This window comes from Corvus moneduloides, chromosome 2, assembly GCF_009650955.1.
Source record: "Corvus moneduloides isolate bCorMon1 chromosome 2, bCorMon1.pri, whole genome shotgun sequence".
NCBI classification, from domain to species: domain Eukaryota; kingdom Metazoa; phylum Chordata; class Aves; order Passeriformes; family Corvidae; genus Corvus; species Corvus moneduloides.
Genome location: NC_045477.1, coordinates 83,262,388 through 83,288,759, shown reverse-complemented (window position 1 = coordinate 83,288,759; position 26,372 = coordinate 83,262,388). Strand labels below are relative to the sequence as shown.

Genomic DNA, 26,372 nt, shown 5'->3' with positions numbered 1-26,372 from the left:
ATCAACATTCTTGGGAATAAAAGTGTAGAAGGAATTCTTCACTTTATATGAATGAAGATGCCTAGAATCGCTCCTCGTCCTCAAAAGACTTTTGTACGGAAAGTAATTTTTGGAAAGTACTTAATGTGTTTTTATTTCCAAAATTTTCTTTTCTCACTTTATATATAACAGGAACTACTGATGGTATAGGCAGCCTGATTGGTGTAACTGAGAGGATTTGTAATTCCTCTGTCTTTATAACATCATTTTAGCATGTAAACATTTTCATTTACTATGCAGTATGTCAATATGAAGCCTCCTCTCTCCTTCACCTGCTGGAGCAGCTAAGAAATGTAAGACCTCAGTGTAATATGTTTTTGGCAGCCTCTCTGTTCTCCCCACATGCCGACCAGCACCCATGAAACAGCTTGTTATTCCTGTAAGCAGGGAAAACCAGGAAGGGAATTACAGTCTGAAAACCAAGTTCACCTTTTCATCTGCTCTCAGAAGAGCAAAATGTAGACTGAGAAATTATAATTTATAGCATTTTATAGATAGTGATTGTCTAATTGTGTTCTTCCTAACATTTTTTTAGTTCTCTAAAACTTTAATACAAATTTATGTACCCCTGATACATTTAAGGTACAAGAAGATGCTTTTTTCACTGTTATTTTTCTCCTATACCTTTTTTTCTCTTGCTGAGATTACATGACTAATAGTTAAGGGAACCCAGGGTTCTCAAAATCTGGGTGAGATGTGCCAATTCTCTTAGTTTCCATTGCTAAAGACAAAAAGAGTATCTAAATCTAAAAAAAGAGGTACAGATGAACAGAAAACGTTCTTTAAGGAAACACTATACATGGCAAAATCATAAAGTCATGCACCTGCATCTATGGACATCCTGTTGTGTGTCTTATTCCATACGTGAACTGCCTTACCAAAAGCTCCCACTAAATAAGGACATAAGTACTCAACTTCCTCAGCAGTGCAGTGGATTACTGACGTGTGCAAGGATTACTGTTCCTCTACCATCATTTTCAGATGGAAAAGGTAACATTTCCTTTCCCTTTTCAAACTTTCCTTTCCTCGTCACACAATCTTCTCTAAGGACATCAGAAAAATTGGGAATGTTTTTACAAGTGTATGGCCTTTCCCACTCCTGAAGACTTGAAAGAGATTGTGTTTGATTGGAAAACCTTATTATGTTTCATTTGCTTGTGTCACACTTCTGCCCGTGACAAGTAGTGAGATTTCAAAATGGCACCGAGTCTAACTGCGCAAGTCGAATGACAATTTTTCATAGGAACTAACCCCTACTTTAGCAGCTCAGAAACTTTCTTACACTTTTTTTTATATCCAAAATATCATGGAAGAAAGGGAAATCCATGGAGTAAATCCAAGGTAAAAAAAATACACTGTCCAGTAAAACACAGATGAGTAGACTAAAATATCTTCCCAATTTCTTAAACAAAATTGTTCATAGGACTAAAAAAAGATAATATTTTCCATTTTTAAATGGAAGTTTTCATGGGGAATTTTTTTCAAGCCTGGAATGCAGAATTTCTTGTTCCTTTATTAGGAACAAGCAGTTGTCTATCACACTATGTCCTAAATCCACACCTGTGCCTTTTGCACTCCTTGAACACCTTAGTGATCTCTTCTTGTTTGGAAGTCAAAGTTCAGTGAAAGCCACTACCCATTAAGCCTTTTGTTCCCATAGATACTGCTTTTGAAAATTTTGACCAACAGATCATTCAGTCAAATGAATTCACCTGCAAATTACTTATTTCTGCCAGTATCTCAACAGGAGAACATTCTCAGCATCATTAGGTGTTTTTTCAGATAGCCAAGAGGGTAGAAATATTGTCATTGATGTTAAAATCTTTAAACTTACTCTTCTTATTATGCCTAATTTAAAGAATTCAACACTGTATATTTATTAAAATTAAACTCGGTTTTATGATTTTCATTCGTCCTTTGTCATTTGACTCTCAGAGAGGACGATGCAATTAAATCATGCAATTAAATCAGCTGACTCCAAGCTCTCAAGATACACAATTTGTAGTGCAGCAGATGAAAGAAGAGATATTCAGCATCCATAAGGGCAGGAAGAAAAAGATCCAGTATTAAAAAAAATAAAGTAAGTCAAAAGTCAATGCTTCTTTCTTTTAGTTATCATTCTTGCAAACATGAACAATAAAATTATATTAATTTTCTAAAGATGCCTATTTTTCAAACAACTTGTAGTCAAAAATTCTGGTGAAAAATTTTAGCAGGAAAAGAGAGATACAATTAACTGGAAAACTGTAGCTTAATTAAGAAAAAAGCAAGCAATTCTGTCAATACATAGTTCTTTTAAGATACTCCTAATGCTACATTTATGAAGTAAATGAGCTGCTAGACAATTACAGGGGGAGAATAGTACAATTATCACAGACATAACTTGGGTAGACAGCCTACAATTTTTGACTATGTTAGATAGCATTAGTGAAAGAATAAATCACAAATGAACTGACATTAAGGGTCAAATGCAGTAATTCAAGAGTTGCTTTAGACCTTTCCCAGAAAACACTTAAATAGGTAGAATTCATAACTTCAATTACCAGTTCTAGAAATAGTCTGTCTTGTATTTACTTTTCTCTCTTCTCTCTGCAGAAAACCACATTTTCACACAGCTACAGAGGAAAATTAGCAGGTCCTTTTCCTTCTGAGAAAAATTGCTTGCAACATGTATTTAGTGACTTACTATATATTTTTAGACAAAGCTTTCGAAAAGGCTACAGTGTCACAAAGAAATGCTTCAAATGAAAAGCCAGTGGCCAACTAGCAAACTGTGCTGAAGCACAGCTGCATTTTATAGAAGTCAGTCCTGCACCTAAAGGGCAGTTTCTTAAGCAGAGAAAATCCGAGCAGTCCTTATCACAATGGTGGCACAACATTTTACACAGGCTGAAAATCTCATGCTGCTTTTGTCAAAAATTTACAAAATAAATTCATATTTTTAACGTATCTTTAGTCAAGATTAAACTATGGCAATTTTCAAAGCACCCTTGAAAACATACAAAATAAACATTAAGATATGTAAAATAAAACACATAGCAGGAAAAATAGGTGACCTTTGTATTCTTCTCCTCCCTTCTCCTAACTCACAGGGTGTGATTCATTAACAAAGCCAAGAAGGTACATATTTTTTAGTACTAGTAATGCTGGACATCTGTTAATATTCTTTTAATGGAAGTACATTTAAAGGGAAAGAAAATTCTTCCAGAAATGTGCTTACCTCTTCCAGAGCAAGGTAAATTAGAATTTCCTTGGCATTTCTTAGCACTTTCTTCAACTGACATTGGACATGAACGTGGATGTTCACACTTTTTCCCAGTCCAGCCTTCTTTACAGTCACATCTTCCACAATTACACTGTCCATGACCTTTCCAACGAATACAATTCAAGATTAACCTCCATTCTGATGAGGTATAAAAAACTCATAATTGGATGAACTTTATCAAACTTGGGGCTTCATTCAGTAATTAGACTGGCAAAAAATACAGCCAATTCACTATATCTACTTTTGTTTCTGAAAATAGCACTAGTCTACCATTCCATTTGAGCCATATTCCCTTTTCTGGTTTTTTCCTTAAGGGATGTTTTGCCATTTAGCATGTGATCTAATGCAAAGGATGGAAGAAGGATTAAAAATATACATTTCAACACTGTTTCGAAAAGTGGAATGTCATAAGGCAGTATTTCATTTGTGTTCTTTTTCTACCATAGTTGCAGCATATTCTCTCAGAAATATATCAATACCATCCTTTATCTACTTGCAATCAACATGATCCCCTAGAGAAATGTCACAGCAATGCCAAGCCTCAATCCAGTGCCTTCTACTACAGCGATATACAAATAATAAAATATTGAAATATTGGACATAATCAATTCTCATTTCAGTAGGACAGTTGGATATGGTTTTTGGTTGCATGTTTTGGACTCTTCCCTGCATGTACATTTCCTCTATATGAATGCAAACATATCCAATTTTTCTTGAGTTTTTCTCCAGAAAAACTAAGAAAACAAAGATCATTGTCCTTCTCCCTCTTTATGCTCTTTGCGTAAAGCAGTGACATTCTGGCAATACAGCATGTTCCTTGCACTGAGAAAAGCTTGAGAATCAGCAAAACAACATTCCTTGCCACAAAATCAAATGTTTATTTCCATGAGCTTGGACAGCAGATTAAACCTCTTACAATTTTCACACAGTCATCATTCATTGGACACAGGGCCAAAGCATTGCTCCAATGTCCACTTCTCTAACCATACTCTTCTTGAAAACCATAGTTACAGACATTTTATCTCTTTCTAACCATACTTGCATTTTAAGACTAATTTATAAAACATATTATTTTGTCAGTTCACAAGGATAAAATGGGAGGAAGCAAGCATTCCAGTAGCCATCAGAGCGCTCCCCAGAATATGTTTTATTAATTTCCCAAAACAACTTTTCTTTACATCAGTCATTTGGGTTTTTTTTCTAAAGCATAACAAGCTTCCTCTTGTTTAGAGGGTGAGTTTAGATTAGATTATTAGGAAGAAATTCTTTGCTGTGGGGGTGGTGAGGCTCTGAAAAAAGTTGCCTAGAGAAGCTATGGATGCCCCATCCCTGTAAGTATTCAAGGGAAGCCTGGATGGGGATTTGAGCAACCCAGTCTAGTGGAAGGTGTCCCTTGCCATAGCAGGGGTTGGAACAAGATGATTTTTAAGGTTCCTTCCAACGCAAACCATTCTGTGATCCCATGATTCTGTCCTTTGCTTTCATGTGTTCCTGCTGACAGGTTGTGAATTGTATTTATGTTCCCTGACCCAGATAGATACTTATGAGAAGATTATGTGCTTTCATACAATAGTTTCTTTGCTAGAGCCACACCAAAGGAACTAATGAAATATATGAACATACGAATTTTCTTATGGAAGCATGTTTTCTTTCTGTGTCAAGTCATGAAAGCTATTATCTCTTTAAATGAAGATAATCACTTTAATGTTGAGAAGATTTCTGAAATACAGTTTTCAGAATTCAGTAACATTCTGAATAGCACTTCAGGTGTTAAAAGAAGGCATCCAGTTGACAATATGATGTACTGTGAAATAACAGTCACCTCAAGCCATATGAAGCTTCTGCAGGGAGCTGCCCTTGTGTGATGTCAAATCCTCACATCAGGGCTGTCAACCCCTGTAATTTGTATTTTATTAAATGAAAATAGAATTTCATTCAGTTACAGTAAATCTCTTTACATGAAAACGTGATTTCCTATAATTTCTACATGCTACTCAGGACAAAGTGGTTTCTTGTCTCTACCTATTAGGTAGACAGAACAAGACAAGAAAATTTTGTATCATTTCTGTTTGATGAAGGTTTTAAGAGAGATGGATTATTTTCCCTAATCTAACAAATCATTCTTGGATTCATTCCAAATCAATTTACAAATAATTGTGAGAAACAATGAAGGTATTTTGCAGATACACCTAAGGGTGCACACTTAGTGCAATAAGTAAATTGTTTTCATATAAGCAATTAAAAAACCTGTCCCGCTACAATTCCTCTATCAAACCTTTGATTTAATTGCAGATTCTGCCTGTCTACCACAATAAACCAAAATTAAAATTTATGCATCGTTTCTATTTCTGAAACAGGACTAAACAGCAGGACTAGAAGACTTTGTTCACACTGCTGCATGTGCAAATGGATTTTTTTGCACAATCTATTTTAGGAATGTATACTTGGATGGCCAGCTAAGACTGAATTAGGCTTTTCTAAAATATAATGGAAAGGGAATGGATAAAAATAATTAGTACTAAAATTTTTGACGAGTTGACAGAAAAATAAAGCTATACTTCAACTTGATTTTTAGTCACATTAAGCAAACCATATGCATCCCTCCTTTTATATCTAAGTTTTCCTCATTTACAGTTATGTCTTTGTAATAAAGAACAATGTACCAGTCCTTAATCTGATATCAAATGGCAATATCTTCTCCCAAGACCCTTTGTAACTGTTTGTACTTTCTTATCCTCTGCTTTCTTACAACCATTACCATCCTGGGCAGCAGCAGCTGCAAAGGCAGTAACGTCCAGGAAAGGGGGAGTTCAAACATCATTATTTCAGTTCTACAGCATTATTTGTAAATGCCACAGGCTTGCTTTAATCTAATTAGCTTTAAAACTCCTGTGTTCACCCTTAACTAGAGAGTGCATTTACCTTGTTGATTTGAAGCTTTGTATTCCTTAGCTGATGCTGATATTTTGATCAGTGCCTGAGTGCTATAACTGACAGCAACACAGTGATACATTCAAAAATTGACAACAAAGTCAATCTTCCTGCTGCTCTCATGACTGCACACAGTTCTACATCATTCCAGCTCATTCATTAAATAAATCTATATAATATCTGCAAGTGGCTGAATAGTAACTAGTAAATTGAGTCACTGAAGGTTTTCAGCTTTTTTTCCCCCTCATTTTATTAGCTAGCAATTCCTGAATATGTATTTAAAAAAAAATAAACACAACAGTTGCAAAACTTTTCACTTTTTAAACAGGCAAAGAAAAGGCTGAAAACTTTATATATCATGTTGGTTTCAGCTTTCTTTCTCTACTACAGACAACTCCTATGATCTTTCTATGTGACGTCTCTCACCCTAGGAATAGGATGAAAATATACCACATCATTATTGTCCTTGATGTGACTGCATTCTTCCTATTATTAATCAGGCCAGACCAGATTTCTACAGGATCCATTCAAGCTGACAACCTCTAATCTGTAAAGTCCCTTTGAAAACGTGTTCATTTGCTTTTGCAGAGTTCCTGTGTGTACAAACTGCATGCTGTGTATTGATCAAAGTCCTTCTCTCCTGCATAGTATTAGCATCTTTATTAGCATACACATAAAATTGCATGCAAGTCTCTCTCAGAATCTCAGTTTTTGATAGCTGATGCATGGAACATCTAAATTGCAAACCATGGATGGATGGATGGAGGGATGGACAGATGGAAACTGTTTTGAATATAATGCTCTGAAGTACAAGTAGAAGAAAAAGGAAGATGGATGTGTCTACGATGTACAGTCTGGGCTACAGCTTCAGATGTGCAGCTGGGCCACATAGTCATATTTTTCATGTATTGATGCTCTACTTGTTCTCATATTAATTTGAATTCTCAAGGTACCATTTCTCATTGACTCATTTTTTATTTTTCCTTGAATTTCTTCTTCTTGATTATCATCTCCCTGACATATAAAATGAAATAACAAACACAATTTGATCTAATGAACTTTCAAAATCAAATTTCCCCAAGAAAGTACAGATCTATACTTTAAATTTTCAACTATCATCCAATTCATCTTAGGTTACACTGAACACAAGAGTATTAGAAAGGAGATGGGCACCTAAAAGAATTTAATATTTACAGGATTTTGTTAAACGGCATCGAAAAAAAACCAGAATAATGTCTTTTAATTTAAAAAGCCTCCTTCAAGCTCCCCTCCTGCCCCCCAAGCTGGGTAAATTTTAAGATAGGAAAATGAGAATTGGAGCACTAGGAAAGAGGAAGATCAGACCAGCTGGAAGGTTTTTTATGAAACTACACATAAGTCCCCTTTATAGACAAACCTTACCTGAACAGAAGTCATCAGAGTATCTATCATACACTGCTTTGCAGTTTCTTTCATCACACTCACAAGTATCTCCATGAATATCTCCCCAGTCACCAGTTGGGTCAACATCATGGCATGTACATTCCCCACATACACATGTGCCTAAAAATGATAAGAAAAAAAAAAAAAAGACACAGAGATAGAAGATTAACTGTGTAATTTAGAGTAATAGCACTCTGATTACAGGAATTTGCACTTGTGAATTTTCAGCTCTCACAGGAATGCAGTTTCAAAGCTGCAAGTGATAATCATGACGTTGTGCGTATCTTCTATGATTTGAAACCTTCTATGATTATTTAGTAGCAATACTTTATACAAACAAATTGGCTTCCTGTTCATGTTTCTTTTTGCTACTGAGCCTTGTTAGGAGTCAACAAAAAAATGTACCTCACAGAAGAGTTGTACATCTTTGACATCAACAGTAATTTGCCCTGTCAGTAATGACAATGAAAATCAATTCTGTTTAAATGACTTGGGCTTGGGCACAGGGGATAATTAATGGTTGTTAAAGCATAAACATTTAAACTACAAGAGAATCCAAACTAGCACAGCTGAAAATGTCTAGGAGGTCATTCTTTACCTATGAAGAACAACAGCACAGATCTACATGAAAGGATACTTTTCCACTTTTCCCAAGTCAATATTCAGGGCCACACCCTGTTGCTTACAATAAGAAGAAATATGAATATGACAGAAATACAAATTCGCATATTTTACTAATATGAAGAGAATATGCATCCTACTTATTTGGGAAAATCTGAAAAAAAAAAAGCTCAACCAAACAAAAAAAGGTATTTTCTTTATTCAGAAATGCAAATATGCTTCAGGGCAACACACTCACTACTTTTTTTGAGATGCCAACAGGCTTTTAGAAGCAGCCTGACCTTACTGATGCATGCAGTTCATTTCTTGCAGAGTGGCTTCACCTTCTGCTACTCTGCCTACACCACTGTCATCTTATTTATGTTACTCTAAACAATATAATGCATTTGAGGACAACAGGACAGGATGACTAAACAGTACACATAGATATGGGCACATTGTCTAAAAAAAGGAGAAGGTCTACACAATCCAGCATGCGTGACATGAAGCAGGAAGGGCTACTACCCTGTTTAGTGCTAAAAACCCTGAGAGAGCCCTCAAGAAATTTGTGCCTAATTTTTTACACTTTAACAATTCAGTGACATTACTGAAGAAGAAGAAAAACATCCAACCAACCAACCAACCAACAAAAAGAGGAAGTGCCTCTGGAGAGTGATTAATCCTCCCAAAAACAACTTCAAAGTTAATTTGGATCAGCTGTCCTGCATGTCAGAATGCAGAACATGATCTCACCAAAGTTTAAAATCTAAATTTTCACATGTGGTCTAAGATGGTTGACTAGATAGAGCAGGGGAAAAGATAAGAACAATTTATCCATCTTAGTACTGAAAGAGGGTGGGCAGCAAGGTTAGCCTTGATACTTGATTTTAGAGGGCTCAAGACTGACAAGATGAACTGCACTTTTATCACAGGATGTATAAACACAGAACACCCAGTAATTAAGACTAAATGGAGCAGAAATACTTTCTTGGAAAGCAACTTCATGTTGTCAGAAGCCTACATAATTCTTATGAAGAAAAAATCACAAATACATGACAGGCTAAAGACAGGGAAGTATCACACAAATGTACCTTTGTACAGGAGGTTGCAGCTACTCAGAACATCAGCTATGCTATTCACACAATTTCTCCCATTGCAATGCCAGTTTAAAGAAATCATCGCACATTAAAATTTCAAATTTGATTAAAAGCTTGCTTTGATGAGAAATTCTTTGCCAAGAAATTACTTTCTCAGTGCAAAGAAAGCATCTGATATGAAAACACTTTGATATCTATTATTTCCAGAACTACACAAAAATTTTATGCTAAAGTCCGAAGACTAAATGAGCCTACATGATCTCTGTATTTGAGCCAAGCTTTCAATTTCCTCCCAATTATGAGAAGAGAGTTTTCTAAATGCTCTCAGGATGATTAGATGTTCACAGTACAGCAGGTTTTGTCAGTAGAGATGTTTTCAAGAGAGGTATCTATGTGACTCTTGCTTATGTGCTACTATAATTATTCTGGCTTATTGTCAAAAAAAACCCAGTATTTTTTTTAACTCCTTGTTCAATGAAGCTGAAGACAGCAGCTAGTGAAAAGCAACCTCATTTTGTGGGTGCTTTTTTCCTTTTTTTCTTTTTTTTTCTGCCAAAGAAAGGCAAAATTAGACAGATGTATAAGGTAAAATTTAAATTCCAGAACTTTCTGCAAATAAAACCTCATATAGTTAGAAAAACTGTATGAAGTCTACCTTTCCAACTCTATACATTCCACGGCATTGTTACTGAACACTTCACAGGTGTTTTTTCAGGTTGTAGGGGAAATTAAATGCTTTGTGTATTCATTTTCCCCATTCAACTGTGGTTCCTAAGTCTTCTTTAAGAGGGAATCAATATATACAGTTCTGTGACCTTACAGCACCAGTTCATTCAAAGTCAAAAATCTGGTAATATTTTATTTTGCAAGGTAGGTATTTCACCAAAACACAGATGTACTAAATGACAAATTATCCTGCTCAGTCTTACTACAAAAATAAAGAATATGAACAACTTGGGTTTGCTTAATCAAGAAGTGGATGTGGATTTGTGTAAGTTTATACCAAAACACAGGTATCTACCCACTTGGAAGTGTATATCCAGACCTGAAATAGGTGAGAACAATGAGAAACTCTTAGCAAACACAATCTATGTCCTACTGTGGAGAATGCATAGAGTAAAATAAAAGCCAACTATATAAATATGTGTAGAAGGTCCATGCAAATGACACACCTCTGTTGCTGCAGATTTTCCCATCTGGAGATGTGCATCTTTTCTTGATCTCCCAGGGGGTGATGTCACACTGGAATTCACATTTATCTCCATGCCAACCAGCCTCACAGTAACAGTTTCCACAGTAACACTTTCCATGGCCTTAAGCCAAAACAAATTTTGTACAGTAAGAAAGAGGCAAGTTTTTAAAAGGCATTAACAATTTAACTGTTTTGATCTTTTCTCTTAAAAACTTTTAGTGCTGTACACAGAATAGAAACAATTTATAGACCATGTAGGACTACATAAAATAAGACAAAGTATATCTGAACTATACTTTTCCTTTAATCACAGATTAAATGTAATCAATAAACGCTAATTGACATAATTATTTTATCTTTTTGAACTTTTTTTTTTTTTTTTTACTTTATAGGTAAACTTTGAAGACTATAATAAAATTTAAGTACAGTTTTACACATTAAGGCAGGAGACATACTTGGCATGTCTAAGAACACATTGTGTGTCCCTGACTCCTCAGATAAAATCAAGGTCCCTTTACTGCAACTATTACACACAGACTATGTTGTATATGGTTTCCCTTCTTACCAGTAAAGAAGATTTTAGAACATGGCTAAACCAGCTCATAAAAGAGAATTATTTACAAAAAGAATCTTTCGGATGTTCATTTAACAAAACATACATTCCCAAAAAAGATGGTTGCATCATCTGAGCCTGGATGAAACCAGCTCTGGAACATTTTGATCTGCTAAGGTACCTGTGCCATGTGCTTAATGGCACAAAGCTCTTAAATTAAGTAGCTTCAATTCTTACTAATCTTAGAGCCCAAAGTTAATTCTTTAATAGAAGGATCGAGTCAGGATCTTGTTCTTTCTTGCTTTGAGTTCAGTAGATCTAGGCACCTCTGTCACAATCTGGTCAATTTATATCCTCAGTTATCAAGACTGCAAATTTTTCCTGTTTTTGCAGCTACACATGGAATTTTTGTTACAATTGTTTGGTTAAATGTCAAAAAACAATTAATTTAATTAGATAATTAAACAACAAAGACAATCTAAAATAATTATTATTACCAAGAGGTTGATCATTAACAGTGGACAGCAAATAAAAGGAAAAATACTAAAGGAGTGTAATAATTTGATCTAGAGGCAATTTTCACAGATTAAAACATCAGTACTTCATTCTTCACTCATGCTTTTATACTCCTCAAATAAATATGAATTAAACAATAAAATTTGCCACTACCTCTTGTTGACAGGAGGAAAAACTGCTCCCTTAGAGTAAAAAGCCTTAGTTTAAAAAAAAGATCAGGACCAGAATTTAATTTGCTAGAAGATATGATACTTTAAAAAAAATAAGCTGTATCTTGATTCCAAAGTTTATGTAACCTCAAATAAAAAGTGATAGTCAGCTGACTGATAAAAATCCAACTGAAGATGGAAAAGCTTAACACATCTTTGCAACTTTGCCCTACCTAATAACTGATTTGCTAAAAAAAATGTAGTGCCCTTGTGCAAATATTAAAAGGCATGTCATCTATATCTCAGCACAACATTGTATGCTTTTCCAGGATAAAATCCCAGCTCACAGTTGAGGAAATGATGTGCCTTTGACCTTAAGTTCATGGGCTGTCATACACATTTTTCCTGCATAAGGCCTGGTTCAACACATGATTTTGTATTGTAGATATTTGTTAGAAAGTAAAGCAACATATAACACTCATAAGTTCTGTGCATAAACTTTTCAGCTTACAACAACCTAGCCAAGTCAAGCAAAACATTAGTTTATAACTTATACCTTACTTTAGAAGACTCCAAAAATTCCATGAGGTAGCATGGCTTTAATACTGATCAATCACGGACTTCAGAGACTTCAATCTACCAACACTTTCTGTCCCTTTATATCCCTTTGAATCCTCCATACATATAAGACTAGTTTTATACACAGATGCATTTGGTCTTTTCGAGAATACAGCATGAGTGGATGAGACAACAGGAAATAAAAGCTAAGAAAAACCTAACAATACAAACCAGCAACAAAACAGGCATGGGGAAAAAAAAACAGACAAAAACACCAGTAGGAAAATTTTCTGGAACTAAATGAATGACAATTTTTTTATCATATTTGGTACCATATGCAATGGTTAGAAGCAAATATAAATGGAATCACTGGCACATAAAAATTGTTGCACTCCATTCATTTTATTTTAGGCAATTACTGGAAATACTATGCCCTGCTCCTGAATCTGGACTTTGGAGGACCTTTCTGTATACCCTCATTTAAAATACCTACTTAATCCTAGGACTTAAAAAAATAGTTCTTCTTGCCTTCAAAGACACTTAAATATAATTTATTTTGCTGTCTACATAAGGAAAAGACAGAGGAAGCTATTTTACACAAGTACTCTCTCTCTTTATACACACACAGAGGAAGCACTACCACCAGATATGAACAGTCTAGGAGCAGACCGGAACACTCTTGTGTGCATATGGACACAATCTTCACGTGTGTAGCTTGAACAAAGTTTGTAGCACCTTCCAGCTCAAGGACAAGCCTCCTTCGTAATATAGGCAACAGCATTTATAATGCCATAAATGTTGTGTGTTAAACAATATTTAACTGCCAGGTTCCTGCCTTATAATGACATGAAAGAACAGTTTGAATTTCAGTTGCTTTTCTATCTATCAGCAGAGTTCATTCCATCTTATTTTCTTGCCTTCCTGTCGCAGGTGATTTTTTTCCTTACTCATTCCTTTCTCTTTTTATCTTCTTGCTTCTGAGTTATCATCCTACATTTATTCTTGATATTTTTAATTTTTGTTTCCTTGAAAAAATTCCTAATAATCTATTTTCTAGTTTTGGTTTGGGTTTTTTTTTTTGTATGTCGTCCATTCTGCTCTCTCTCATCTGTGCCACAATGTTCTCACATTCCTCATATATTCTACTCAAGAAAGACACACTAAGCTATGAATTACCTTAGTGAATTATCCTGTACAATCCTCCTTGCAGCTCTTCCAAAAAGAGCAGTGTGTCACAGGATTTATTCGTTCTTTAACCTTATGCTTAGTTCATTTTTGCATCTGAAATTTCCCCTTACAATTTGCAATCTAAAGTCTTGCAAATAGAGTTACTTTTAAGCCGTACATTCAGTAAAAATATTTTATAGAACCACACAATTAAATAACAGCCTGTATTAATCTTCATCATTTTTCTTGCACTCATTAAGATACATACCTGTACAAATCTCTCCTGTTTCATCATCAATGCATTCTCTGTCATCACATTCACAAAATTTGCCATACACCAGTCCATTTCCTTCTGAGTTTGCACATTTGCACCTGCCACACTGACATGTGCCTGTAAACATTTAAGAGATTACTCAATGACTGCAGATTATAGAAATTGTTTCATTAATCTGTCCAAGATGGTACATATTTTATTTCTGAGAAGGCTGAAATCTAAAGATCATCCACCCAAATAAAGACAGACACAGAAATTATCCATATCAACAAAAAGCCTAATCTTAGCTGTACAGAGATAGAGCACTCAAGTGCCTTGGAAGTGTAAAGCTGTTTTTTTCACAACATAAACCACAAAAGAAAGCATTCTGACATAATGAAAAGCCAGCACACTCAGGAAATGCAAAGAATGCAAATGGATTTGTAAACCGATCTCTCTTCTATCACCTCTCATCTGGTCACACTTTTGCTCCTTGGTGTTATGAGGAGGGTTGCCCCTCAGCTCTGTGGCTGCCTCCCTCCATGACCTGCCCTCCTGAATAGGAAAAAATTGTTTTATTGCTCCCTGGGAAAGAGGAATCCCCCCTTTTTCCTCAGAGGGTCTATCTGACCTGGGGCCATAAATAAACATATGAATGAGTTCCACAGTCCAAAAAAAATCACAAATGCATTAAAATGACATTAGAAACAGAAGTATTACTATGCCATTCATATAAGAAACCCCTTTTCCCTACCTCTGTCCCTACCTTTATTAAAATTGAAAGGGTAGGAACTTTGTGCAGTATGCCATTACTGGGGCCTTGTGGTCAGCTAGTAGAGATTTTTTAAAAATTCACAACATTCATACTCTTCACATGACTTCCATATGTATTTTAGAAAACACGGTTATTGGCACCAAAGAAGTTCTCCAAAATATAAGTTTTATGCTGATATTACACAAGATTGCAGAAACCAGTTGATGTTTTACCCTTACAAGCATAGCAGAACTTTTAATAAACATCACGGTAATCCAAAGAAGAGAAGTATTGGACTCTGTGACAGACATGGCCATTCCAATAGAGTAAATTTTTAAAATGTTTGCAGGAGCTAATATAGTAAAGTAATACAACTGATAATACAACATAAGTAACTTACAGGGCTACAATTATTTTCAACAATTGCTTGGTAAACAAATACAAGTGCAATTTTTGAGAAAACAGTTATGATTACAGACAATTCCTGAACAAGAAAGAAGATAAAACAGAAAATTGATTCCTATATTGGGTATCTAAACAGGTCAGAGAGACTCTGTATCATAAAAATGTTCATTCCTTCTGTTGCCAAAAGCAGATATTGCTCACATAGACAACTCAGTTTAGGCAGATGCCCTAGTTGCTCTGACAAATGATAAGGAACAGAGTCAGAAAACTGAAATTTTAGGTGGATCTTGATTGATTACCAAAAAAAAAATTACAATAAATGATTATTTGTGTGACACCAGAGCACTGATTTTTAACAGCTCATGTCATCCCTTCCTATCTTTTATTGGCAATTACACAACAGAGCTCAGACCCTAATGACAGCGCTAGTAGCAAATCAAAAAGCAATCTCACCAAGACAAAATACATATGGCTACAGCCCATCAAAGTTACCCCAAACTCCTTAGTCAGTCTCATTGGAATTCCTGTCCTGTTTAATGTAAAAGCATTTATTCTTTTCATGATGCCACAAACACTTCCCCCTTAGCTACTTGGAGTGGTTATTATGCTATGTTCATTTTCCTGTGAAGACTGGGGGGCCACTTCTAACCAAGGAAAGAAATAGGTTCTTTTTTAAGAACTTTGACTAAATACCATGAACTATACTTATTTTTGAGAGTCAGTTTCTCATTTAGCTATCTCTCATGTCTCTCTTGATCACAACTTTCATACATCTATTGTCATAAATTAAGTGTATCATTTACTCAGTATGCTGCATACTAATAGTTTTATGTTAAATTGGTTTCTTATCCTGTTGTGAGAACCAGCTTCTATGTAACAAGTCCCACAAATCCTTGGGATCCTTTGCTCATGTCAGGAACTAACTTGTGACAAATTCAGTTGCATGAAAATGTATGGACTCAACAGAAATTAAAGACCAGCAATAGTGAGCAGAAGTGCGGTTCTTGAAACAGTCTTTCACTTGGAGATCAATGTAATGGAAAAACCAGAAGGCAATTTCTGGTCTCAAAACTTGATTGGTAGAAAATGCCCTTTAAAATGTACCATTCTTCAATGAAGTTTTCTAAAAAGCCATTTGGTTTTCCTCCGGTTTTGGGGTTTTTTTATTGAAAGGGCTTTCTATTTAAGTCAGGACTGTTATAAAACCAAACAATTACAGAAGAGACTGTTACCAAATCAAAACAGTGAAGACGGAAATGCTCCTTTAAATGATTCAGCGTATCTTCTACACACTATTTTAATAATCACAGGTACAATTTAAAAGTGTTTCAAAAAATTGTACCGTTTATAAATGTCTGGGAAATATATTTGCAAATGCCATTTCTTCATTCTGTAAACACAAACACATGATTTGTTGCTGCCTGTTCTGAGCTTCCCCTCCCCTCCCCAAGACACTTGCCTCTGCCACGTGCTCTGAGCTCCTTTGTTCCAACCATGGGCAAAGCCAAATGTAACTCAGACTCTTCAGCAGTGTCTGATTGGCCGCTCACACCGGGTCCACCCCCAGTCCGCCCCTTTCCCCTTCTCCCAATAAAAGTGAAGATCAAGGGAGGTCCCGCCCTCTCTGGCTTTGCAACTCTTTCTGCGAACGTCTCTTGTCGCCTGTTTCTTTTTGAAAGCATCTAACTGCGGGAAATTAGGCAAGCAGAGAGCTGTATTTCTCCCTCTTTGCTTCTGCTGGTGGTATCAGCTTTGCAGCTGATACAGGTACCGATTTTAGAGCTACTGAAATGCTGGATTGCCCGTGCTACCTCTCTAGGTTGCTCAAGGCTTTCTAAGGCATTGAACTACGAGCGCTAGCCGGTAAAAAGCTGAAAAGATACCTCCTCAATGATAGAAATTACATCATTTCCTGTGATAATGCCATTATCACAACATTTTGATGAGGAATAGAAATGACACAGCTGGAGTCTCATCAAATCAAAACAGCTATGGATAAACCAGAGTACTAAAGTAGGTGTTCTGAATCAGTGTACATTACATGCACAGAAACAGGCCTTTAGGAAAATTAAACATTTTAGTATACATACAGTTATATCTCAGTCTCTTAAACATACTCTACAAAATTACTAGTTAGAAACGACAATGATTCTCAAGATAACACTGGGAGACCACTAAGGTATCAAAAGCAACAAAAGACATCTTACCTGCACCAGAACAGATGATATCTTGAGAATTCTTGCACATTTCATTGCTTTTCTTCCATGTAAGATTGCAAGTAGTTGGATACTGACAAGCTTCACCATACCAGCCTTCATCACATTTGCACTTCCCACAGTCACACTTTCCATGGCCTAGCAAAGGAAGGAAAGAGTGTGTCAAGTCCCTTATTTTTTCATTCAGAAAGTGGTATTTTCTTATCCAGCTTTTAAAATAGATTACATCAATTACATTGTTAAATGAACATGACTAACAGATTAACTTAACATAGTTCATATACAATAAAAAATAGAAAGGAGACAGCCAGCACATGGCTTCACCAAGGGGGAGTCCTGCTTGACTAACCTGTGCCCTTCTATGATGGAGTGACTACATCAGTGGACAAGGGAAGGGCTACAGATGTCATTTATCTGAACTTCGTAGAGCCTTTGACACAGTCCCCCACAACATCCTTCTCTAAATTGGAGAGAGATGGATTTGATGGGTGAACTGTTAGGTGGAAAAGGAATTGGTTGGGTGGTCACATCCAGAGGGCAGTGATCCACTGCTCAGAGTCCTGAAGGACACCACTGGCAGCTGGAGTCCCTCAGGGGTCTGTACTGGGACCAGTGTTATTTAATATCTTCATTAATGACATAGGCAAAGGGATCAAGTGCACCCTCAGCAAATTTGAAGGTGTCACCAAGCTGAGTGGTGCAGTTGACACACCTGAAGGATGTGATGCCATCCAGAGGGACCTGGACAGTATTAAAAATGCCCTAGGGTACATCACCGTGTCCCGCAGCCTTAGGGAGGAGGAGAGAAGATCCAGCAGGCAGGAACTGTGCAGCAAGATTGATTTATTTAATTATTTTACAAACTCTTTTATAGACTTTTTTCTTCATAGTGTAATTGGACAAGGATCAGCCACCCCTTGGGAGTGATTGGCTAGAATCCTAAAACATCCATTGTCGAAATATTTTTCTACTATAGTATAAACAAGGCTTCTCAAGGTTGCAAGTGTTTCATTCTTTACAGAACTCTGCTACCATCTCTGTGAGAGAGAAAAGTCTCTCACGGACTTAGAAAATAGCAAGAAAATCCTTGCTAGAAGCATTTTTGTATCCACAGGACAGGCTCAAGAATTAGGTGCCTTGGAATCTCATGAAGCTTAACAAGACCAAGTGCAAGGTGCTGCACCTGGGTCAGGGCAACCCGTGGTATCAACACAGGCTGAGGATGAACAGATCAAGAGTAGCCCTGCCCAGAAGGACTTGGGGGTGCTGGTGGTTGAGAGCCTGGACAATTTTCACTACTTATGTTGCATACTAGGTATCATTTCTCACACTAACTTCCAGATGCAAATTTTTATCACTTCATTCTTTAGCATTCCTATACAATTTTAGGTAGTAAATGTGAAAACAGTTTCAACTCTTTTAAATTAGGGCATTCAATTTTAAAATAAATATCTTTTGAATATATATTTGATTTACAGAAGATTCCCTCCCTATCACTGCATCTTAAAAACAGAATCTAATTGCGGTCTATTTTTAACGCATTGCGGTTAGAGTCAACAGCCTGAAAAACACAACCTCAGTCTGCTGCCAGTAAGAAGGAATTTAAATAACTATTGTAAATACACAATTTTAATTAGAAAAGGTAGTCTCTTTTGTTGCTCAATAAAACTTTGCTTGCCTTCCAATATGGTCCTAAGACATGATAGTTCAATAGCTGCAAAACACATAAACCAAAACCATAAGAGAACATGCTAGTTCTTGTTTTAGAACATGAATTGCCACCTTAAAAATTGCTGAATAACTCTCCATTGGTAAAGGAAAAGAAAAAAAATTATAAAATACAGAATAAAAAACCTACTCTAGTGGCTACTCTGCTTCACCGACAGACAAGTGGTGGTGAATCCTAGGGCAGCTTACAAAAAAAGTAAAGAAAAAAAATAACTGTTTTCCTTCCTTTGAAGGATTACTTGTCACTATGACTTTGCATTCTCTATATGAGACACACTTGTGATTTAACAGTTTGATGTCTGCTGGTGAAAAAAAGATATTCTGATAAAAGTAGGACTCATTTTCCCATTCCCATGTCTGAATGACAGAGTAAGGCAGAAGTCACTCCTTATAAGTTATTACCAATGGTCCAGCATAACCTCTCTCAGTTAGAGACAGAGATGCACTAATCTAACACATGATGCATGAAGGGAAAACAATAATTTCACTTAAAATGCACACAGCCTATTTAAAGAAGATTAATAAAATACTTTCATGAAAGTGGTTATACAGAGCAGTTTCTTGGCTTTATTTAACAAGAAAATACAAAAGAAAAGAAATTAATTAAACTTTGAGAAGTAATGGAAGATCACTTGCGTGCAACTGAAAGAAATTGTCAGGAATCTAACTAATATGAATTTGTAAGATTACACGTGTGATTTTCACCTTGACCATCCCTTAAAATATATCACTTTTTCCATTTGGATTTTTTTTTTTAAAACGTAAAGCAATGGCAACATTCTGCCCAAAAATTTGGGTGAGAGGACTATACTGAAGCATAGAAGGCCATAAAACTGCCTGCAATAGCTTGTATACTTTGCTGCATCTTCCCTGTCACATGGAGGATGCAGTAGATCTGCAAATCAGTTTGACATAATCCTCTTCTTATTACCCACGTGTACCAATATTATTGTCTTCCTCATGGCAAAAATAATGATGTGATGAAGTATAAATCAAGTAGGTGATAAACTGTAAGAAAATTAAAGAAAGCACAGTTTTCTCATTGGGTTTAGATTTCTTTCAGAAAGGTTTTTGTAGGATCCCATTTGTTGCGTACAAATTTCTGCATTATTTAGAAATCAAATAGTATTATGAAATAGTAAATAAGGAGTAACTAGCACTATGAAAATTATGAGGTGAGATTGAAGCTTCCCAGAAAATAAATTCTAGCAATAAAGAGTAGACCCAGGTATTTGAGGATGTGACACATAACATGAGAGAAATGAAGTATAAGACCTCACTAAACAGTTGGTGAAGAAAGCTGTATCCCAAAATGATGACACATTCATTCTAATTTTTTTAGAATAGCTGTTACACAAATAAATGCTAAACATAAATAAATCAGAACCTCACTTTAAAGAAAAACCCAACAAAACAACATCAACAAAAAAATAGAAAACAAGGAAATAAGGAAGACTCAAGAAAAAGCGGTAATTCCTTTAAGAAAAAGACTGGCTGTGGACTGTGAAAAACTTGCAGCTTCAAACATGTGGAGAAACCTTTCATAACAAAGGGCTCCATTTCTAACTAAATGAGCAGTCATCTCAGAGAGTATATCCAGATTATGCAGAAAGCTTGTACAGTGGAACATAAAACTAATATGCTAGGAAAACTGTCAGATGTCAGAAAATACATGAAGAAAGTGAGAACAGAAAATGTTAGGCAGGGTCATATCTTGCAAAATTGCAAGTTCTAAAATGTACTTTCATCATCCAAATAAAAAGAAAACAGAAAAAAGAGTGGCTTCACCAAGCAGCAAAACCCAGTTAAGATTAAAGACAATTTACAGGCAGTCCAAAACAAAATTAATATGGGGATGTTGACTACCAGTAGCAAATGCAGTGTGGCTAATGACATGCTCTGTGGGAATGAAAATTATTCATCTAAGATGAGAAGAAAACAAAGACATAAAACTATTTTTAAGGAAGTGTCTAGACCTAGAGGCCAAGACCCCATAATCTCCATTTGAGAGTACTTAAAATACTTTTACAATAAATGGCAGTTCAACAACAAAGACTTTTAATGAATCTATCAGGCTGGAAATCAACTGTCTGAAAAATAAAACCTAGTTTTTATTTCTTTTAAGCAAAAGGAGTGAACATGATCCAGACAACATAAAAACAAGTGCCTGTGACCTCATGAGCTATGCCAGGGTTTGAAATAAACTATGAAGCATTGCATAGCTAGAGACACTGAAGTAATGAAAATGGAATATAAGAAATAACAGCTTTAACCCAAAATAGACTATCATTATGCCAAAACAGCCTGGCATATCTTTTTATGAGATAATGAATATTGTAAGAAAAGGAACATATGAAATCCATGTGATAGGATCATGTATGTTGGATACAATGCCATTCAAGAAAAGAAAAATTATTCTGGATAAAATGCTCTAGAAATGCAAAAGAATCACAACGTTGTTTAAAGGAAGGAAACAACATTAGGACAAAAGAGGATATTACTGGAACAGAGGATGATGACTGGCTATGTTTCAAATGATGTTTCTGGAACTGTGGGTGTTTTACTGATACTGATACAAAAATTCAGATAACACCAACAACATTTGGCAATAACAAACCTCTAAAACCTCACTAAAGAGGTGAAGATGAAAGATCATACAAAAATAACTGGACTGACAATCTGAAGGACTGAAATAGTAAAAGTGGATTGAAACTGGAAATACAAGCACAGGATCACACACTAGGGGCAAGGAAATGATGTCACAGGCTAAGATCTCTCCAGTTGGAAACAACAAGAAGACTATGACTGCATATTGACATCAGTCCTGGAAAGATGGCGTGACTAAGCCTTTAGCTGACGAGTGTCTGAGATGTGCCCATTGAAGAGATATCATTAGGGACCGGAACCAGTAACAAATCCACATCTGAAGTTATGCACACAGTGTATGTGATATGGTCCTGAGCCCAGTTTATCCTTTAAAACTGCCATTAGGTCTCTAAACCTTGGAAGATTGATGTCAAGTTTCCCAGGGAAAACGTGAAGAATTTTAACCACGTAGAAAGTTACAACTGGTTGGGAATTAAATCATCTGAGCAGAAAGATGGTAATTTAAACCACAAGCATTAGGCTCTGATCACATACTTTTGTGATTAGACACCTGACCTCAACCCAAGTGCCTTCTAAAAATATTTTTCTACCATATATTTGCATGCCTACAGGTGCAAGAGCAAAGGTAAAAAGGTAAAATCTCTGACGAAAAGTTCTGAATCCACATCTGTATTGCACATATTCAGGGCATCAGTTTGGAAGCCTGCTTTTGCTGAGCTCTGTCTGTAATCCATCATGAGAGACAGGCACTTCTGCAGAGTGACTCAGGTCCTGTGTAGGCTGAACAGTCCTCAGAGGTTGTCCGTCTTTCTTCACTAAACTGCTGGGAAGCTGGGACTTTGGAGTTCGATGCATCACTAGATACACTTGCATGCAAATACAGATTAATTTATGTTCTTTTGCTTCACTCATCTATACAATATTTTATGTCGGGTTTTAATTATTCTGACACACTTTGAATAAAAAAGGAGCATGATGTCAGCCTAGTTATAGGTTGAACTGCATCAGTTTATAAAAACAATTACATTAAATAATTATTGGATGGACCAGAAACTAAGTCTGAATGTTGCTTTCATTTTTATATGTCTACAGAAATTGCAGCATTCAGTAGTGCTATTGTAATTTTTGTGCGTCTTACTGGAAAAGATTCCCTCCACCTTTGTACCCGTTTTCATTAACTTTTTTTATTACATACTAATGTGTGGTGGCCAGTGAGCCTGTGGTATCAAGGAACAAAGAGAGTCCGCTGGTGGGACAGTCCCAAGTACCAAAAGATCCTTCCCAGCTTAGGGTGAACAGAAAAGGCTTCTCCCAGGATGCTCTGTTCGGTTATGTTAATCTCCCCCAGTTCTCCTTCCCTGGTTGGCCTGTGGCCCCTCTGCCCCTTTGTTACCTTATATGTCCCATGCCCTCGAAGGTTCCCCATGCCAGGTTCCCCCCATTGGCCCTTGCCCCATTGCCACTCTCCCAGAGTTTCCCCATTGGCTCCCATTCCCTAGTCCCGCCTGTGTACCACCCCCGTGCCCTCAGATCATTGGTCTTTGATGCTTGATCCACTCCCATACTTAAACCTGGACCCCTTCACAGTGTGGCTGCAATAAACCTCATCTGTGGAACCCCATACGAAGACCCTTCCTGCCTCTTTGCTGTCGACTCATATTAGTGGAGCTATCCGTGTGTGCGTGCACGCGCGTGTGAGTGTGTGGTGATCCTGCCGAGCGGCTTCACTTTGGAGACGCTTTTAGGAAGGTGGCAGCACCCGCACTCTGGCACCGCAAAGCTGCAGCGGCCGGCTAGCGACAGACTAATGTTCGCCGTGACTGAAATCTGCTACATCCTTGTGGTTAAACTTTCCATAGGCAATGAAAGCAGTCAAAACAAACTACTTTCTTTGTCACCTCCCATGCTATTGGTAAGTGCGTGTGAGAATGTATGCATGTTTATCTGCCATGACTATCTTTTCTACAGAGCAGTGGTGGGGCACAAAAATGTAGACTTCTTAACAGGGAACAAAAATAATAAAAGACTGATCTTGATGTTATGAGCTTGAATTGGAAGAAAGGTGACTGGGTTCAACTGCTGTATGTTTCATTTTCTGGATAACCTCTAGCACACGACAACATCACCAGGAGTCCAAGGGATGAGCTTAAAAACTCTTCTTTACAAAGCAAAAATTGGTAATTGACTTTGTAATAGAAATTTTGGTAAGGATAAACTTCTTGGTAGTTAAGAGAGCTTTCAGATGTTACATATGACTAGAGGTAGCTAATTTGAAAACAAACAGCCAAATGAGGCAACATACTACCTTTGAAATTACATGTAGTCACCATTTTTCTCAGCAAGATGAATAGAGCACTCCCTGTCCAGAAGGAACTGTGAAACTATGGTCATGCACTTACTAAACTGCCAAAGCTTTTAAATAAATTCTTGGTTCATTAAGTAAACACAACTGGAAATACTGGTTTTGGAATAATACCTATTTATGTGGTTGTGCCACATTAGTTATAGCAAAGTAACCATTAGTTATAGCAGAGTAACCTTCACTTCAAAAGAAGTGTCTTACTTGAGTGCAAAGATCCAGGCTGTTTGACCAGGCATTAAAATACACTCAGATGTCCTTGCTGTCACGTATTTTTGATAACTAAAGCCCAATTATTCTATGTAAGAACACAATTGAGGGCAGTTCTTATTTTAAAATTGTAATGGAATCAATTTTCTACAGGCAGGTGAGATGCTTATACTAAGATAAGGATTTCTCTCTCAAGCATGAAGTCAGTCATCAGAAGAAAATCAGCAGCTGGCATGCTAAATGAATTGGGCACATTACTATGCATTTTTAGCAACCCCTGAGTGATTCCTGAAGTGCTTTTCAAATCTAAAAAAATCAAGTCACTAAATAGGTAAAGAAATATGAAGAATTTGTTGTTATGGATTCCAGATTCCGACTGGGATATTAGATAGGAAGCATGATTAAGTTGTAACAGTTGACAACTTTGGAAAAAAAATTAAAAATTGTTCTGCACTTTCAACTTAGACCAGCACAGTGAAGATGTTTTTAATATTTCTTTCCAACGGGATGACTTTCTTTCCAGTAGTTAGTGAAATAGATTGTGCTACTTTACACCAATGTAAAGCTAGTGAAAACATTTCAGGTTATACTAAGATAGGATTTGAAAAAAAGACTATTCTATTTAGCTGCATTTGAGATTCTCAATAACTGTGCCTGGAATTCAGATGAAGCATTTCTCTGAATCTCCTTTTCAGAATTGTTAGAGTTGCAGTTTCAGGGGGAAAAAAAATAAGAAGAAAGTTGGTATTACTACTTTTTTTCTCTATCCCTGTATGTTTAATTAATCTCTTTTTAGGGTTGGGGTCTTGGTTGTCTGTGTTGCACTACCTCCAGCAAAAGCCAGGTCTTCTTGACCTTTGCAGTATGCCCAAGGGATTCTGCCCCTGCTGAAAGGAGGTTCAGCAATGCTGGGGTTTTCACAAAAATACTGCCTCCTCCTCCTTCACATCAACCTCTTGTTACTCTCCCTGTGATGACAAGATGAGGTTAAACTATGGATTGACCAAGGGGACTGGTTGGAATTTAGAAATAATGCTCAAAAAAGCCAGGGGGAGATTTCAAGGGAAAAGCTGCCTAATGATAGTAGAACATTTCAAGCCAATTTTGTCACTGAAGCTCCTTTATCAACAAGCCTCAGTGCTGATAAGAATTTCATCAGAGATTTTAAAAGCAACACAATAGGCCCAGAGACCTATAAGGAAGAAAAGAAATTTAACCTTATTTATTTCTCAAAAGGCTATTAAAAATGAAAAGAAAACTTACGACACTGGAACTTAAATGCTCTCACATTAAACCAGTTTATCTGTGTTTATTTAGGGTATCCCGACCTTGAAGTAGCCCTGAGTAACAGACAAAACCACTGAGCACTGGGCTGTGGGCAGCCTGAGTGACTGAGTCACTCTGACAAGAGCACACAAGGTCTCTAGCAGAGTCTGCCTCTCAGCACTCTAGTGATTGGATTCCCCACTTGTATTTAAATTTATCTGAAATGAACTTTCAGAGTTAAAATGAAAACTGATGACAAATCATTTCAATCTAGTCATTACTGGAAGCACTTTAACAATGAAAACATTATAAATGTCATTAAATCAAAATTCCAACAGAGGTATGGATAAAACCTAAATAAACTACTGTAGATACTTTCTAAGAAAAAGCAAAAAAATTTCTCTTGCACTTGTGCTGTGTGCTGCAGGGATTGCTTAGAATAATGTTTTAGTAAACAAATATCAAATAGGGTTTTAAAATGAAAAAATCAATCAGAACCCACATTAAAATACAGAAAAATTACCAGAGATAGGTGTGAAGGCATGAATGCTGATGGTATTTAATTTTCAGGTTATGAATCAACTAGACACAGGGACTATTATCCGTACTCTACAATATTATTTATAGCAATAACATCATTGTTTCATGTTGACTTGCGTCAATGTGAAAACAAAAGGTTTTAAATCTTCTAATCATCTCTCAATACAAGTTGTGCAGATAAGCTGATTTAAAAGTACTATTGCTAAATTTGGAGATTAAAAGCATTAGCATTTGCAGAAGAGTATTTTAAGAAAACACTTAAAATTTGCATCAACACGATACATGCATGTATTAAATAAATACACTAATATAAATAAGAAACTATGGATCAGATCAAAAAATACCTTAAAATCAGTATCTTTAGAAATTAAAATAGGCTAGAAATTTAAAAAATAAAACAAAAAGTAAAATAAAAAAAGTTGCTCCCCCCTGGAAGGCATGAATAGTCTCTAGTACTGAGACTGTAGTTGTCTTTCTCTGCCCAAAGAGGTCATCATGAATGATTTTACTTAGTCTTGGAATTTAAAACTATACTTACTGGCAAT

The 26,372-nt window shown here is 36.3% G+C and overlaps 1 protein-coding gene across 1 annotated transcript in view; it reads right to left on the bottom strand.

Moving 5' to 3' along the window:
- Nucleotides 1-26,372, bottom strand: part of ITGBL1 (integrin subunit beta like 1) — a 139,488-nt gene that overhangs the window by 65,444 nt on the left and 47,672 nt on the right. The window contains exons 3-7 of the mRNA XM_032100139.1: nucleotides 17,109-17,255; nucleotides 13,758-13,880; nucleotides 10,527-10,667; nucleotides 7,637-7,777; nucleotides 3,260-3,406 (exon numbers count right to left, since the gene is read on the bottom strand). Coding sequence (XP_031956030.1) covers nucleotides 3,260-3,406; nucleotides 7,637-7,777; nucleotides 10,527-10,667; nucleotides 13,758-13,880; nucleotides 17,109-17,255 — 699 coding nt within the window. The remainder of the gene's footprint in view (nucleotides 1-3,259; nucleotides 3,407-7,636; nucleotides 7,778-10,526; nucleotides 10,668-13,757; nucleotides 13,881-17,108; nucleotides 17,256-26,372) is intronic.